General features: G+C 44.3%; 2 protein-coding genes across 4 annotated transcripts; one reads left to right on the top strand and one right to left on the bottom strand.

Annotated features, from left to right (window-relative positions):
* Positions 1-459: 459 nt before the first annotated feature.
* LOC125550672 (calcium-transporting ATPase 3, plasma membrane-type-like) lies at positions 460-11,405 on the top strand. 3 transcript variants are annotated; one of them, XM_048713721.1, is made up of 20 exons: positions 460-790; positions 905-1,077; positions 1,614-1,787; positions 2,028-2,151; positions 2,241-2,341; positions 2,502-2,588; positions 2,902-2,997; positions 3,120-3,240; positions 3,392-3,520; positions 4,196-4,287; positions 4,403-4,514; positions 5,010-5,317; positions 5,463-5,698; positions 5,956-6,075; positions 6,939-7,054; positions 7,204-9,155; positions 9,241-9,399; positions 9,798-9,969; positions 10,044-10,342; positions 10,773-11,405. In XM_048713721.1, the coding sequence occupies exons 1-20, from the start codon at positions 703-705 to the stop codon at positions 11,046-11,048; spliced, it is 4,935 nt and encodes a 1,644-aa protein (XP_048569678.1). In that variant the 5' UTR covers positions 460-702; the 3' UTR covers positions 11,049-11,405. The 3 variants fall into 3 exon arrangements, with proteins under 3 accessions (XP_048569678.1, XP_048569676.1, XP_048569677.1); XM_048713719.1 differs by lacking the exons at positions 460-790; positions 905-1,077; positions 1,614-1,787; ... (9 more) ...; positions 5,463-5,698; positions 5,956-6,075 and adding an exon at positions 6,435-6,764 and having other exon boundaries at positions 7,000-7,054; XM_048713720.1 differs by lacking the exons at positions 460-790; positions 905-1,077; positions 1,614-1,787; ... (9 more) ...; positions 5,463-5,698; positions 5,956-6,075 and having other exon boundaries at positions 7,000-7,054; positions 7,139-9,155.
* A 38-nt stretch (positions 11,406-11,443) lies between these two features.
* Positions 11,444-16,572, bottom strand: LOC125554602 (the record flags this gene model as incomplete). The annotated part of the gene is made up of 5 exons (XM_048718114.1): positions 11,444-12,725; positions 12,945-13,098; positions 13,303-14,334; positions 14,483-14,947; positions 15,880-16,572. Coding segments are annotated over 5 exons (3,306 nt in total), but the record flags the coding sequence as incomplete, so codon positions are not given.
* Between the last annotated feature and the right edge of the window lie 4 nt (positions 16,573-16,576).

The following is a 16,576-nucleotide window of genomic DNA, read 5'->3' as shown; positions in this document are numbered from 1 at the left end:
CCCCCTAGCCTGTGAGCTCATAGGCCATCGCCTCCTGTCGTAGTACCGCCGGTGCTCGCCCCTGTCACGTGCGGCCATGGCGAAGGGCTCGACCATGGCGATGCTGCAATCCCGTAGGAGAGAGAAGAAAGTAACGAGAGGAAGAAGGGAATCGGTCGCGAGAGAAGAAAAAAAAGGGAACGGTTGGTCATGGGCCCAGGAGATTAGTCAACTATTCGAGGTGCGCTGGGCTAAGGATCTGCATGGATCGAATGCATGCTGTGTGACCGGCGGAAGGTTCGGCCGGCATGCCGTTCCCAAACATTTACCTTTGATTTAGGTTTGGTCTACAAATTCAAGGTTGATTTTGAACTTTTTTCTTAAAAAGAAGACTTCGGAGGTGTGACAGCGTTTGTCCGCGAGCTCCACTCTCCAGCGCGCACGTCACCATCTCCCCGATTCTACAGAGAAGGGCACCGCAAAAAAAAAGGTGGGGTGGAAGAAAATCTCGCCGCTTTCCCTTTTTTATTTCGCGCGCGCCATAACGCTGGCGGCGGAGCTTTGACCTCGCCTCGCCGGAGGATAATCCCCTCACCGTCCCTCCTGTCCTAAAACGCGCCCTAATCCCGGGCGGAGAGGATCTCAGCCGGCGCGCCTCTCCATTTCTTCCTCTCGTTCGCTCCGCGCCGGCGGTGGGTGTGACCTCCCAGTAGCACCGCAGCGATGTCATCGGCGGCGGGGACACCATCGGACGGCGGAGGGGATAGGCCGTGGCAGTCATACCACACCGCCTACACCAACGCCAAAGCTGGTAAAACTGCATTTCCCCTCTTTCCTGGCTTAAGATTGCGCCGGTAGGGTTTGAGGCATTCAGCATGTAGTACAAAGTGGCATTGGTATTTATTCTCTTATTACATTGCATTAGGAATGGAGGGAGTTGACAAAGAGAAGGTGCAGAAGGTGATCTATGAAATGAGCAAGGGTTCTAAGTATTTCGAAAATGAGCAGAAGAAGGAGGCGATTACCAAACTTAAAATTGAGCATCTGCGCGCACAGTGTGCAAAGTTAACCGATAATGACATATCACATTTTCAGAAGGTACGAGGCAGCAATTTTTTGGTGCTAACCTTTGTTTGCTGGTTGTTATTTTGTGATACATCTTGCTCAAATACCGATCTGTACTGCGCTAGTATTATGCTCCACCGTCTGTGTATTTATGCTTGTTCCCCCCAACCTAGTTGGTGAACAATTGATCATAAACCTCAACTAAAATGCAGCATGCTGTTTGATTATTGTAGTGTACTATCGAATGATCAATTCACCAACATTTACTTCTGTACCTGTGCTCTCTAGAGATGTTCATGTCTGCAATGCCGAATTGATGATCTTGCCCTCTTCTGAGTTGGTTTGATGATTTTGACCTGATCTGAGTTGTTTGGTTAATGATCTTAATCTGATTTGGGCTGTGGTCCGGGGCATGTTAACTTTAGCATCGCAGCAATGTAAAGTTTGTATTGACACCAGTTTGATAAATTAGTATGTTTTAATAGTTTATGTAGCATGGCGCGTTTCAACTCATCTGATCTTGTTTTGCTCTTTTATGCCGTCATGCCTATGCGCTGACACAATTTCAGGTTGCTGAAAAGAAAATTTTGGAGTTGGAAGCTTCACGGGATCTTTCAAAGATATGGCTCCACACTGACATGGACGCCTTCTATGCTGCTGTTGAGACATTGGAAAATCCATCCTTGAAGGGAAAACCTTTGGCAGTAGGTAGCATGTCTATGATAGCTACCGCCAGTTATGAGGTTAGCATACAAGGTTCCTGACATTTGTCATTTCTTTTAATCTCTAAATATTATTAGTTAGTGATAATGTGCTCCATAATCTGTTCCCTTTCCTGTGGAAGTATGGTTGATGAACTATCAAATGCTAATCACCTTAAACTGGACTATCCGAAATGGGCTTGGCTATTTTGTTTGTTTGCCAAAACTACAAACAATGTTCCCTGTTGTCTGGTGTATGGTGTAATTAATTGAATCATGCAGGCGCGGAAATTTGGCGTTCGTGCAGCGATGCCTGGTTTTATTGGATGTAAACTGTGTCCTGACTTGGTTTTTGTCCGTCCAAATTTTGAGAGATACAGTCATTATAGTGGATTGGCAAGAAAAGGTTTGCAACGTGATGCTCATTTGGAAACCTTTAAACATATATGCTATATAGCTGAGCAGAACTCATTATTGAAGTATTGGTTGCCTTAGTTTTCCAGAGGTATGATCCCAACTTCTTTGCAACGAGTCTAGATGAAGCATACCTTGATATTACAGAAGTCTGCATCGAGAGAGGCATTACAGGCGAGGAGGTAAGCTTAAGCTTTACCAGTAACCACAATTCTCCTGGCTTAACAAGTGCATATGGTGATATGGCTTGATTTACCCTTCATGGTTTAAAATATTTTCTCAACATGCTAGTACTACAATATTGTAAGCTTGCTGCTCACATCGCTTTTGTTTCATTTACAGGTTGCTTCTGAGCTTAGGGATGCCGTTCACCAAGAAACTGGTCTAACATGTAGTGCTGGGGTTGCTCCAAACCGCATGATTGCAAAGGTCAGAGCCTGAAGTCCTTTTCTAATTATTTTTTCTCAACTTCGATTCCTCAAGGTAATGTACTGGTCATATTACGTGTTTGTTTTCCGCCTGCCTTTGTTTGGATGTCACATTGGGTTTAAATTAAAGTAATAATCTCAGACTTACTGAACGGTACTGGCAAGTAGTAGTTCACTTTCAATAGCCATTATGGATCGCACCTGGAAAGGCTGTTTGCCACACATGGCTGGAGATTTTTAGGCTATACATCATCATCTTTACTCATCTTAAATCTAATTATGCCCTTATAATTGTTCTGAAATCTCTTTGCTAGGTTTGCTCTGATATTAACAAGCCTAATGGACAATTTATTCTGCCAAATGACCGGGATGCTGTCACGACATTTGTATCTACATTACCTATAAGAAAGGTACTTTATAGCAAGAAGGGTTCATGTTTGTTATGGTAGTGTTCTTTTAGCCCATTATTCTTTTCATATCATATTTCACAATTTTACCTTGGTTAGGCTATGACATACTCCATTGTATGCAGATAGGTGGTATAGGTAAGGTAACAGAACAGATGTTACACCAGGTTCTTAGCATCAGTACATGCCAGGAGATGCTACAAAAGGCTGCTTTCTTATGTGCTCTTTTTTCTGAAGGCTCAACAGGTCCCAATGTTAATTACACTTTTAATTGTTCTATTTCAAGCTTTCAGGAAGCTATATTATATCTATCCAGATCACGATACCAGAAATCAAGGTTCTGAAACTCAGACATTGTCATCTGCTTACTAGATATGATCATTTTAATATTCTTCAGATTTCTTTCTTTCGGTTGGCCTTGGATTGGGAGGCACAGAAACTCCTGAGCATAGGCTAAGAAAAAGTATGAGTTGCGAGCGAACTTTCTCTGCAACAAACGATTCTCGTTTGCTTTTCGAGAAGTTAGGTAAACATTCTTATTCTTTAATTAGTATTTGTTGTGCATTTGAATTAGTGAAGCTAGTTTGACAATTTCACATATTACCATCACATACCCAGACACCTTTGGTACTTACGTATTTGTTCTAGATTTGGTACAGAACATCTCTTTCTATATAAGAGCAATATCTTCAAATACTATGTTATTTCAATGGTTATATATGCAGTGCCAAATCTTCTGCTAGAAATAGCATACTTATGGTTCATTCTGGGTATATTTATAAGCACCTTGACAGGGTCACTTGGATGATATGTTTAATTTCCTTGAGGAAAAAGGCATACCTTGTCTCCTTGGAACTCTCCAGTTCGTTCAGTTTCAACCCTAAACTCAATTGTATAGTATGTACCGTTTAATTTCATTAATGACTGATCACGTAAAAGAATAAGCATCACTGTAACATTTCTTCTTTGCTGCTATATCATGCTAAATAATAGAGCAGTTGTCACGACTTGGGGAAAGATTAATAACAATACTGTTTTGTTTTATTTTGTGATGCCTAGAAGTACCAGTATCATAAAAAACAATCTGCGTGTGAATAAACCCTTTAGAGACATTAAAATATATGGCTTTTCATGTGCCACTGATGTGAGCTTGCTAACATCTTTTCAATGCACGGCTCACAAAATGATTGTTTATTTTCAGATAACCTCGCCGAAAATTTAGCTGATGACATGCAAAAGGAGTGTTTGAAGGGAAGAACGCTAACACTCAAACTAAAGACTGCAGCTTTTGAGGTTCTGATCTCCTATGTGTATAAAATTGACTAGTTATTGGTAATTATTGCACCGAGATTGCCAAGAGAGATGGTTTGTTTCATGGCTCACTAGAGTAATGAACCATCTAAACCAGGTTAGGACGAGAGCAGCAACTGCACAAAACTACATGAGCTCCAAGGAAGACATCCTGATCTACGCTAAGAAGTTGCTTAAGGCTGAAATGCCTCTTTCTTTGAGATTGATGGGTAGGTGTGAGCATCTAAAATATTTCTTTGTTTCAAGTTTGATGATTACTACTCCCTCCGTTCCAAAATAGATGACTCAACTTTGTACTAACTTTAGTACAAAGTTAGGACAAAGTTGGGTCATCTATTTTGGAACGGGGGGAGTAGTTGGCTGGAACCTGTATCGGTTTCTTTTTGAACTTCTGATATGACTTGAAAGCTCGGATCACAATCACCTGTACCTGAATCTCATTGCCACTGAAGTATTCACTACAAATTTACACAGTTTGGGTCATCCTCCTCAAGTTGGTCTGGTTGCTTTGATAACCAGGAGCAATAAGGCATGTGGTTCTGGCTTGGTGATGTTTCATTACCTTGGCAGTTGATATTTTGTATCTCCATGTTTTGATATAATCTGTTTTATGCCAATCGTATTGCATTATTTATACTTGATGTTTCTTTTGTCTTGCTGCTCAGGGAAGTCAATCTAACTGTCATGCTAATACACTTTTACAGGGTTGCGAATGTCTCACTTCAGTGGTGAGAAGGATGATTCAACTAGCCCAACACAAAAGACACTAGATCGATTTTTTCAGTCCTCGGATATTAACTCAAATACCAATGGAACGAATGGTGCAAGTTGCATTGATGTCTCAGGAGGGCATAACGATTGTAATGATGCGGCAACGAAGGATGAGTCGATACATGATGCAGAGAAAGATGTCTCCATAGATCAGCAGTCCTCACATGATGATAACTCATCTGTTCCAGAAGGAGCGAGCTCGGTTAATTATGATAACGAGGCCGCCTCAAGTAGTTGGAAGGTGTGTGTCTCAACCTCTCAACTGAAATTTGTTCAACGTTTTTGCAGCCAAGAGAAAGCGTACATGCCCCACACCATCCATTTCCTCTACAGATTGGTCACAAATGCTTGATGATAGAAACAATCAAACTCGGTTCTTCATGCAGGTTACACAGACCGAGAAGTTTGACGAGTTGGGCGACTTGACCAGCTCCAGAGCTTGTGCTTCGTCGAGTAAACCTGGTCAGCATTTCTGGGCAGATGGCTATATTTGCTCCCTCTGCGGATTTGAGCTACCTCCATGTTTTGAGGAGGAAAGGCAAGAACATTCGGATTTCCACTTGGCTGAAATGTTGCAACAGGAAGAGGCGGTAGACAACACAGCCCGCCTCTCGAAGGAAAGGTATTTGTCTGCTGCCATATGCTTAACAGTTATGTTGTTGCCTATTGCTTTTGTGCTTCTGCCACCGGGGTTTTTCCATATATGCCTATTTTGACTCCAATTCCCATAATTATTAAAAAGAACAGTTCGCTTGAATGGAGAGTTCATTGAAACAGACTATTAGCTTTTTATGTTGCATTATTATTCCGCCTTTTAGAGAAGAGATGAACAGGATGTAACATAACTTGGTCTCCGTTATCCTGTTCCATATTTGGCAGGTTGGCCGAACGGCCATGCTCTACTACTACTACACCCACGCCCAAGAAGAAACTCAAGTCCTCCAAAGAGGGAAAACATATACCTATTGATTCTTTCTTCCTCAAGTGTAACAAGAAGTTGTAAGATATCAGAGCCACAAGTTTTGTAGGCAACACTGCAGTGACATGTTGTGAACCCAGACACCCAGTTATAGACTGTTGTACATGTATTAATATTATTTTTCCGTTGTTGAGAATAATATGTAAATACTGCCGCGGCATCTGAGTTAATCGTCGCGAAAGAGCCGGCTTGCCCAGAAGGGAAATGGAGTTCCAGGGGTAGATTGGATGAAAATAATGATTTCGTGCAACTATTTGGACATGATACCCGGTGATTTGGTTGTGCTCTTTCATGTGAAATTCAAATTCCCCTGATGCATCTGAGTCAGTACAGAAATTCTAACCTCTAAACCTAACAAATCGAATGAACAATGGATGATTTTTCAGGTGAAAGAAATATCTTGCTAGTCTGGCAAATATCTGTGTCAAATGCTAGAGACACGTAAAACGAAGATATCAGAAAGATGCACAGCGGCCTCCTTGCTCGGCCCCCTCAGCTCGCCCCCTTCTCCGGCGCCGCGTCACCGCCAGCTGCTCTCCCCTGCCGTCGGACCCCATGGGCGCGCCCGGGTCTAGGCGTGTCGACGGCGACGCCCCGGCGGCCGTGTCGCCGGAATCCCTGCGGCGCGGCGAAGACGGAGAGGCCCGACCGCCGCGGCTTCCGCTTCGCCGCCGCCGGCCAACTCTCCAGCTCCAGTCCACCCCAACGTGTACGACCCCCTCCCCCTCCCTACCTCGTCAGATAGATTATTGCCTTGCGCTTGAAATCGGAGCTCACGGAACAATCCATGCCCTCAGCTTGGCTGACCAAAAATCCTAGACTTGGATGCTTCTCTAGTTGCAACTTTGTTCTAAGTTCTATCATCTCATTTGGACAAGTGCAGTGTAATTGAGCTACTTCGTCATACTAACTTAACCGGGACGAATGCTGTATATGTACTGCAGGAGAAGCTGCAGGTTGCTGCAGCCGCATCGAAAGCCGCCGTGCAGCTACAAAATGGTAACGACCACACAAAGATTCAGTAGCTTTATCACATAGCTTGGGCCTCAAGTTGTGCCGCACTTTGTTCTTATTTGAATGCAGCCTGGGACGCTGCTAGAGTGCTACTAGTATCTTCTAAGCGTGTTGCCCCAAACATATGTGCTCAGGTCTTTCACTTCAGAGCAGTCAATACGTCGTCCCCGAAGATGTTAGAGCGGCAGGGTTTCAGATCGACGCCGATGAACTGACATCCATTGTCAAAAGCCGTGACACGGAAAGGCTGACCGAGCACGGTCAGTTAGATGGGATCGCCGACAAGCTAGCGACGTCGTTGACCGATGGGATAAGCATGCGCGAGGACCTCTTGGTGCAGAGGGAGCAAATATATGGTGTAAACAAGTTCGCTGAGAGCGAGCCTCGCAGCTTCTGGGAGTTTGTATGGGACGCCCTGCAAGATACTACCCTGATAATCCTTGCTGCATGTGCTTTTGTCTCTTTGACTGTCGGCATCGCCACCGAAGGCTGGCCGAACGGCTCCCATGATGGCATCGGAATCTTCGCGAGTATCATCCTGGTTGTTTCTGTTACCGCGACGAGTGACTACCAGCAGTCTTTGCAATTCAGGGACCTGGACAAAGAGAAGAGGAAAATTCTTGTTCAGGTTACAAGGGACGGGTTCAGGCAAAGGATATTGATAGATGATCTTCTTCCCGGTGATGTTGTCCATCTAGCTGTTGGAGATCAGGTTCCTGCAGATGGCGTCTTTGTTTCTGGGTTTTCTCTGTTGCTGGATGAGTCCAGTCTAACTGGAGAGAGTGAGCCTGTCGATGTAAATGAAGACAAGCCTTTTCTTTCATCAGGGACCAAAGTCCTAGATGGGTCTGGCCAAATGCTGGTTACATCGGTCGGGATGCGGACACAATGGGGAAAGCTAATGGCTGCTCTCACTGAAGGTGGGAATGATGAAACTCCGCTTCAGGTTAAACTTAGTGGAGTTGCAAATATTATCGGTAAAATCGGCCTGTTTTTTGCTGTGTTAACTTTCGTTGTCCTCTCCCAAGAATTAATTGGCCAGAAATATCATGATGGGCTTCTTTTGAGCTGGTCAGGAGACGATGTTTTAGAGATATTGAATCATTTTGCTGTCGCGGTTACAATTGTTGTCGTTGCTGTGCCTGAGGGGTTGCCATTGGCAGTCACACTGAGCCTCGCCTATGCAATGGAGAAGATGATGAATGATAAGGCACTGGTCCGGCAGTTGGCTGCCTGCGAAACTATGGGATCAGCCACAGTCATTTGCAGTGACAAGACAGGAACACTAACGTCCAATCGCATGACTGTTGTTAAGGCCTGCATCTGTGGGAACACCGTGGAAGTTAGCGATCCGCTGATTCCTTCTAGTTTGTCTTCAGAACTCCCAGAAGTTGCAGTAGAAACTCTTCTAGAATCCATACTCACCAACACTGGTGGTGAAGTCGTGGTAGACCAAAATGGAAAGCAAGATATAATTGGTACTCCTACCGAGACAGCTTTGTTGGAATTTGCACTGTCATTAGGTGGAAACTACAAACAAAAACGGCAGGAAACTAAGATTGTTAAGGTGGAGCCTTTTAATTCAGTAAAAAAGAGGATGACTGTTATTCTCGAGCTTCCAGGAGGAGGATACCGTGCACATTGTAAGGGCGCTACAGAAATAGTATTGGCTGCCTGTGATAAGTTCATAGACGGCAGCGGCAGTGTTGTTCCCCTTGACAAGAAAACTGCCAACATGCTCAATGATATCATCGAGACCTTTTCTAGCGAAGCACTTCGTACACTATGCCTTGCTTACAGGGGATTGGAAGATGGCTCTACTCAAGAGGAAATACCACTGCAAGGATACACATTCATTGGCATTGTTGGTATTAAAGATCCTGTGCGTCCGGGTGTCAGGGAGTCTGTGGCAAGTTGCCGGTCTGCTGGCATTGCGGTTAAAATGGTTACAGGGGACAATATTAATACAGCAAAGGCAATTGCTCGTGAATGTGGTATACTTACTGATGGCGGTCTTGCCATTGAAGGTGCTGAGTTCAGAGAGAAAACACCCAAAGAACTCCTTGAGCTGATTCCCAAAATGCAGGTTTGTCATGCCTCTGTTTTATCTTGGCTTTGCAAGTGTCTATCCATCTAGTGAATTCTCATGTGCCAGTCTTGTGCAACTAAAGGTGCTAGCCCGATCGTCGCCACTTGATAAGCTTGCACTTGTGAAGCACTTGCGCACAACTTCCAATGAAGTTGTTGCTGTGACTGGTGATGGCACTAATGATGCACCTGCGCTGCGTGAGGCGGATATTGGACTTGCCATGGGCGTTGCAGGGACTGAGGTAATAACACCACTGAGTGATGCATACATAGCCTTGAAATGTCGTGGATTATACTATACATTTCTCCGGTTTTATATGAAGTTATGAAGGGATGTTTGGCTTTGAGATGTAGTGGAACTGTGGGGTGTGGATTATTCCTAGGACTATAACTATATACATGGTTTGACTTGCTATTGTTCTGTGGTTTGTCAATATTATTTGCTGGTGAATCTAGAAACCAAATTAAAATATTTATCTGGTTCCTGGGTAGTGGGACTATGGGAGGCTCCATTGTAGAAGATGATAACTTATGTGTTCTGCATAATCTGAATTTCTGTTGTTGGTAGAGCCTTTTCTAAGTTTTTGGCAGGCATTTGCCCTGTAATTTTTTCTTTAAATTGCTCTATGCATTTACGCAGGTGGCGAAAGAGAGCGCTGATGTTGTGATTCTGGATGACAACTTCTCCACGATTGTTACTGTTGCGAAATGGGGACGCTCTGTTTACGTCAACATCCAAAAGTTTGTGCAGTTCCAGTTGACTGTTAATATTGTTGCATTACTAGTCAACTTCTCCTCCGCGTGCTTTACAGGTATATCCTACTCATGATATTGTTGGTTTCAACACGTCTCCCATCTCACGGTCTACTATGTAATCTCATGCCAGGAGATGCGCCGCTGACAGCTGTTCAACTTCTCTGGGTCAACATGATCATGGACACCCTAGGTGCGCTGGCACTTGCCACCGAACCGCCTAACGATAATTTGATGGAGAAAGCACCAGTGGGAAGGACAGGGAAGTTCATCACAAACATAATGTGGAGGAATATTCTGGGGCAGTCGTTGTACCAATTCACCGTCCTCTGGTATCTACAAAGTCAAGGGAGATATGTGTTTGGGCTTGAAGGCTCTGAGGCTGATACTGTCCTAAATACAATCATATTCAACACCTTCGTCTTCTGCCAGGTATGTCGGCTCTCGTAAAATGCTCTCCTCTTTCACCATCGTTTCTTCTAAAGTACTATTCCCTCCATTCGGAAATAAATGACGTGGCTTTAGTTCAAATTTGAACTAAAACGTAAAACCACGTCACTTATTTCCGAACGGAGGGAGTAGAACGAGATAGAGTGGAAGGAAATCGTGTCGTATGGGTTGAATATTATCATTAAAACAGTGAAGAGAGAAGGTAGCATGGTGATAGTTATAATTGTTATTTGAGCTGAAGTGCCAAGCGAAGTGGATAATTTCTTGCAGAGGATTAATACGATGTGATTTCTTGGTTTTGGGATCTCTGTTTTGTTTTTACCGTGTTCAAGCGGGTTCAAGCGGAATCAAACAATTTGTTAGTATTTTTTTTGTGCTTCATGGCTCCGTTTTTTGATCTGCATCTCCGTAGGTGTTCAATGAGGTCACCTCAAGGGAGATGGAGGAGATCAATGTTCTGAAGGGAATGTCGGAGAACTCTATTTTCGTGGGCGTTCTCACCGGCACTGTTGTCTTCCAGTTCATCCTGGTCCAGTTCCTGGGCGACTTTGCCAACACCACCCCGCTGACCCAGCTCCAGTGGCTCATCTGCATCCTCTTTGGCTTCCTTGGAATGCCTATTGCCGCCATGATCAAGCTCATTTCTGTAGAACCTCGTGAAGAACAGGACGGTTATGGAAAGTTGTAGACTACAGCAAAAGATCAACAATCTAGAGTCAAAGATCAACACCATACCACGAAGAAACATGACTCAATGCCACTTCCTGCATGCCCCAGATCAGACATGCAGTGCAGATTAACCAGCTGTCTTTGAAAACCAAGGCAAATGGTAAATTACCCAGCACAATAACTTCGTACAAGTATGGCACGCTAACTTCGTAGTACAAGGTTTCAATGTAGGGTGTAGACATCCCGAGATTATACATATGTGATACTATTGTTACACCAATGATTACAGTGATTCATTCAATGTTAAAAGAAGTTGATTTGTTCCAACAAATCAGCAGCTTAATGCTCATACAGTACATATCAGGTGTTCTAGAAACATATGGGTTGCCCTTTACTGATGGCGCAGCTATTTGATTTGTGCAATTAACGATTTCTGTCATGTAGATACCATACACAGCTGCAACAAAATACTTTGCCTATAACGCACTGCATGGCGCCTTCCCAAACTGCGGCGAAGTGAAAGGATAGCTGGGTCTCGAATCAAGAAACCAACTGCCATATATCTACATGCCAGGGCAACTGCCATATATCAACGTACTCCCTCTGTTCCGAATTACTTGTCGCAGGTATGGATGTATCTAGATATATTTTAGTTCTAGATACATCCATTTCTGCGACGAGTAATTTAGAACGGAGGGAGTACTTGCCAGGTTAACTAACTTCCCCGTCACCAGTCAGCTAGTCTGACTGCATGCATCATAGGGGAGTACTGACTGTATCAATATTTTTGCGCTCTCCAGCTTCTGCATTGAACCTTCATCATCAACAAGGCCCTCCCTGCAATGCCTGTCGATCTCAAAGAAGTTCTCGCGCAGAGAATCATGAGTGAGCCGCAGGTTCTCGGAGGCTGACGAGCTGCTGCTGCTCGCAAGCAGCTTGTCACAAACAAAGCGTGCCAAGCCTAAGACAATGCCGTGCTCCGCTCTCTGCAGCGCCAACTGAAGGTTGGAAAGCAAAATGCCACCGAAGGAATCCAGGATCTTAGGGCTTCCTTTCTTCAGCAGGTTCACCATCAATTCTGCTAGCTTTTTGGATGACGGTGACTCCTCGTGCTCGTTGCCCTGCTCGCTCTGATCATCCTCCCTAGGTTCTTCCGCCTCAAGTAGCTCATTCTTGGCCAGAGCAGCAACCCACAACGGTAATTCAGCGTCACCCAAGTTGCACATCTTGGTAGCCATCTCACTTTCTGGCCCAATCAACCAGCGGCATCCAAGACCCAATATCAGGACTGGCAGCCACTGTTTTACAGCAGAAACTAGTGTGAGAGCATATCTCGGGCCTGCAAAGGATTCTACAGCAGGTACAAGATCAAGAAGATTATTGGCAAGGAGGAAGGCCTCCTCTGGGGGACTCGCTGACTCGGTTGAGCTTGCTAGCACCAAATGAAGCAGCTTGGCTGCGTAAGTGAAGGAGCTTCGTGTAAGGATCAGTATGTCTTTCAGATCATCCCCATTGAAAGATGAGACCACACTGTGCCTTTTCATGGCTGACACTGCATATTTTGTGTAAGATGATGCAAATCCGACACATCTTACTTTACTCTCATTGACCAGCTTGATGGTTGTCGTATCGACAATGAACTTAAGAATTGAAGTACCAAGCATAATCACATTTATTGTGCATTCCACTGGATTTCCTGCACAAGATGCATACTTACTTATTTATGAGGTAATAAGAAAAATTATGCAGCATTGATACAATATGCACAGATAACGATGATTTTAAACATGAAATTTGTATTTACACTCTTTGCATGCTATCAGAACATCAGATACTCACTTGAGTTGATGAATAAACAATCAATTTAAAGAGGATTACCACATAAAGAGCTTGTATGGGTTTTGTGAAGACATACCTTCAGGGGTGACATGCTGCTGATGTTTATGTTCTGCAGATTCCTTATTCTTGTTCAATGTTGAAGTTGAGTTGGTGGAAACAGTAACAGATCCATTTACAAATCTATCATAGCATCTCAGCAGATGGTCCAGTGACTGGTTGACAATTGTCGACTGACACAAGATGAAATTTACAATGAGACTAGCAAAATATTAAATACAAATACTGAATAATATTCACACAGATCTATGGAAAGCTATCTAAGATAACAGTGTGCAATCAACGAATCTTAGATTTGTTCCTATTGATGCATAACCAGATAAGTACGGTTTAACAACAAGATAACAGGTGTGGTGGCACTGCGTAAATCGACTCACCTCAGAGCAGCTCATATCCGTTTGATCAACATCCTGAAGAGCACTATATGTAGCCAAACTCAAATAAGCCAACACTGGACTGAGGTCTAGAGATTCAAAATGTAGGCACTGCTCAATGTACACTTGAGAAATGACCTTCAGAGAAGAAAATGCAATTTCTGCATAAGATTGCACAAAAGCAGCTCTCATCTCCTCAGCTTTTAGTATTTCATTAAGCTGCCATGCTGCTCCCCCTACAGCAGCAAGTTCTTCATTATTCAGGATTACTGGTGTGGATGACCTATTTCCAACCACATCGTCAGACCTTGCTGGCGTTTTCTTAAGCGACTTCCCTTTCTTCCTCTTTGTAGATGCAACAGGGCACGATGGAGGTTCGAGTCCATAAATCCCAGAAAAATAAGAGGCTTTAGATTGCAAAATATTAGTCAATTCTTCAAACATATCATCAGAACGGCCACTCAAATGTACCAACTTATGCGCTGCCAACAATGCTTCTTGACATTCTTCCTGCTTGGAAGTCACCGCAGCATTCACAACTATATTCATGCATTCGATATGTAACACACATAGATCATCAGGTGATACCACTGGCACCATGCTGAGAAGAGCAGCCTGGGCACCATCAGAAACTGCAGTTTTAAAGAGCAGCTTCAGTTTAGCATTTGCAAAGCACTCTCTCAAAGCAACCAAATTAGAGCCCTCGTCAGATAAGCTTTTTATTAGTTTGGCGGAAGCAATAACAAGACCATCAGTCTGCTCTGAATTCAATCCTGATGGTGACAATGCCCGACTAATAGAGACTTTAATAAGCCCAACAAGACGCTGCGAGGATGATCCTTCGGACAGAGCAAATTCACAAAACCTTGCCCCAGCTGCTGGCGATCTCTTTATGAGTGCAATGCAGCGATCACATGCTTCTTTTAAAGGCAACTTAGATGGAAAGTAAGAAGGAATGAGAAGCTTTGTGATTTTTTTAGCAACACGGGGATGATCATCTGCAAGTGAAGACAATAGAGTACCCAAACCAACAACCTGAACAGAAAAGTGTGTATTAAACTCCTACCCAGAAATATCCAAATATACGCTAGCCTATTTGCTCAAATTGAAAGTTCTGTAAATGCAAAGGTCAGCTAGGTTACAGTGTAAATCAAGATATGCATGCAATGACTATGTACCATACCTTATTGTATTGGAAAGATCGAAGATCACGAATAGTTAACAGGAGATCTACAGCAGCAGCTCTGACAGATAAAGCAGGATCAGAAACCATATCGCTTAATCTTGGAAGTAGCACTTTCAGTATGTCATGACTTTGTGGATTGTCAAGCAAGTATATCAGGCCATTCAGTGTTGATAGACGAACTTCATTGCAAGAATCTTTGGACATGTCATCAACAATTTTACTCAAATTTTTTGAAATGGTTGGCGATGGAATAACTTCCCAAAACTGGTTAAGAATACGGCAAATTCCTTCAACTGCGACTGCCCGTATTTCTGGGCAGTCATCTATGAGAAGTTTGTCTAGCAGGAAGAACTGCTTCTCTAACAGAGGATCATTGACATCCTTTGTCACATCTGGGTCTTCGAGGGGAAATAAATCCAGTAGAAGATGTAAAGCATTATGGCGAACATTAGAGTTCGCAACCTGCCACAAAGTAGACACTTGAGATAGCCATAAGAATGTCTAACTTAAAGTGTTCCATACCTACTATTTCTTGACAAATACATGTTAAAAGTGAAACATGAAAAGTGATTACAACTTCCTGAGTACAAACTAAACTTCAAGTAATCCATTGAATTCAGTAAACTTGGCCATTGTTCTAAAAAAATTATAGGTTGTAATGTTTCTCTCATACCTAGAGCATAAACAGTGATGACCGACTATGCAGCTTTGGGAATGTGGATGGGTTATTTGAAAGCAACAGTATACATGACATCCTACCTATATAGAATCACTCAATACTGTTCAGTATGCATTAATCAAATGTTGATATGCGATTATGCATTGCTATTTTAGACATGAATAAATTCCAGTAGACAAACTGTTACCTAGAGTATCACAGTACCGACCAATCTCATTTTGTCCAGAAACCTGATCTTTGTGTAGACTTTCCCTTGTGGGAAGATTAACAAGCTAACATGAGATACAAACACTAAGAGGCTAAGGTATCATGTGGAGAAGTCGTGTGAAATTGTGGACGCTTTTGAAGTTTACAGTCATGTGACGAGTTAAACCTTTTTGTTTGTTTGTTATGGCAGTTAGCAGCGAGTACTTTGAAGCTCTGTTAGCTACTGGTTTTGTTATTGTAGCAGCATGCATGTGTGTGAGAATAACACTACTAGGACCAGGCATTTTAGCAGAGCCCGCCGTCTGACATTCTTAAACCTTCCCTAAGCGAAACATTGTACTATCATAATTCATCAACAAATCACTTGAATTGTGATTTCATCAACAGCAGAGCAAGCATTTTTCAAGTCAGTTATATATACTCGCTTCCCTCTGGTACAAATTTGCATCAACACTAGCCAACATATAGTTCTACCACCCATCAGAGAAGTGCAAGGCAATGCACGTACCTGCAATGACCGGAACAGCACAGGCTCGGACAGCCTGAAGACCAACTTTTCAACTCCAGCCACCGCCTTCTGCTCGACGAAAGCCCACAGTATCCTCCTGGCAGCCCTGGCCACCTCCTTGTCAGCGGCATGTACTGCTGCCTCAACCATCCCCTGCAGAAACCCATCCCCGATCTCCCCTCTGACCCACCCTGCGTCCTTCCAGGCTCTGAACACCACCTCGCCGTAGGCGACCACGGCCGCCCGCCTCCCTCGCATCATCCCCACCTGGGCCCTTATGAGCTCCAGCCCCTCCCTGGCGAGCCCCTCGCTGACCCCGAGCACCAGCGCCAGGAGCTTCCTCCCTTCCTCGGCCTTGAGGAAGTGGGGCGACACGAAGCAGCGCAGCAGGAGCAACTTGAAGTCCGAGATGCTCTCGTCGGTGTAGTCGAGCAGAGGCAGCGCCTCGCGGAGGGCGAAGAGGCGGCGGAGGAGCGGCCTGGCGTTGGAGCCGGAGGTGAGCGCCTGGGAGAAGAGGTAAGGCAGGGTCTGGGCGACGAGCGCGTCGCGCCCTGGAGCCCCGGCGCGCCACGCGAGCTCGAAGCAGGAAGCGGCGAGCGCGGCGACGGGAGGGTCCTCGGTGGCGAGGACCGCGAGGCGGTCGTGCAGGAGCGCGAGCGGGCGGAGGAGGTCGTCCCATCGCGGCGGGTGGAGGGGG

This window comes from Triticum urartu, chromosome 4 (assembly GCF_003073215.2).
Source record: "Triticum urartu cultivar G1812 chromosome 4, Tu2.1, whole genome shotgun sequence".
Taxonomy (NCBI): domain Eukaryota; kingdom Viridiplantae; phylum Streptophyta; class Magnoliopsida; order Poales; family Poaceae; genus Triticum; species Triticum urartu.
Note: the sequence above shows the minus strand (reverse complement) of the source record. Positions and strands in the feature narration are given on the sequence as shown.

Coding starts and splice junctions, on each gene's coding strand:
- LOC125550672 (XM_048713721.1), top strand. CDS start 703: ATGTCATCGGCGGCGGGGACACCATCGGACGGCGGAGGGGATAGGCCG. Junction 2,152..2,240: donor TAGTGGATTGGCAAGAAAAG/GTTTGCAACGTG, acceptor TGGTTGCCTTAG/TTTTCCAGAGGTATGATCCC. Junction 2,342..2,501: donor GAGGCATTACAGGCGAGGAG/GTAAGCTTAAGC, acceptor TTTCATTTACAG/GTTGCTTCTGAGCTTAGGGA.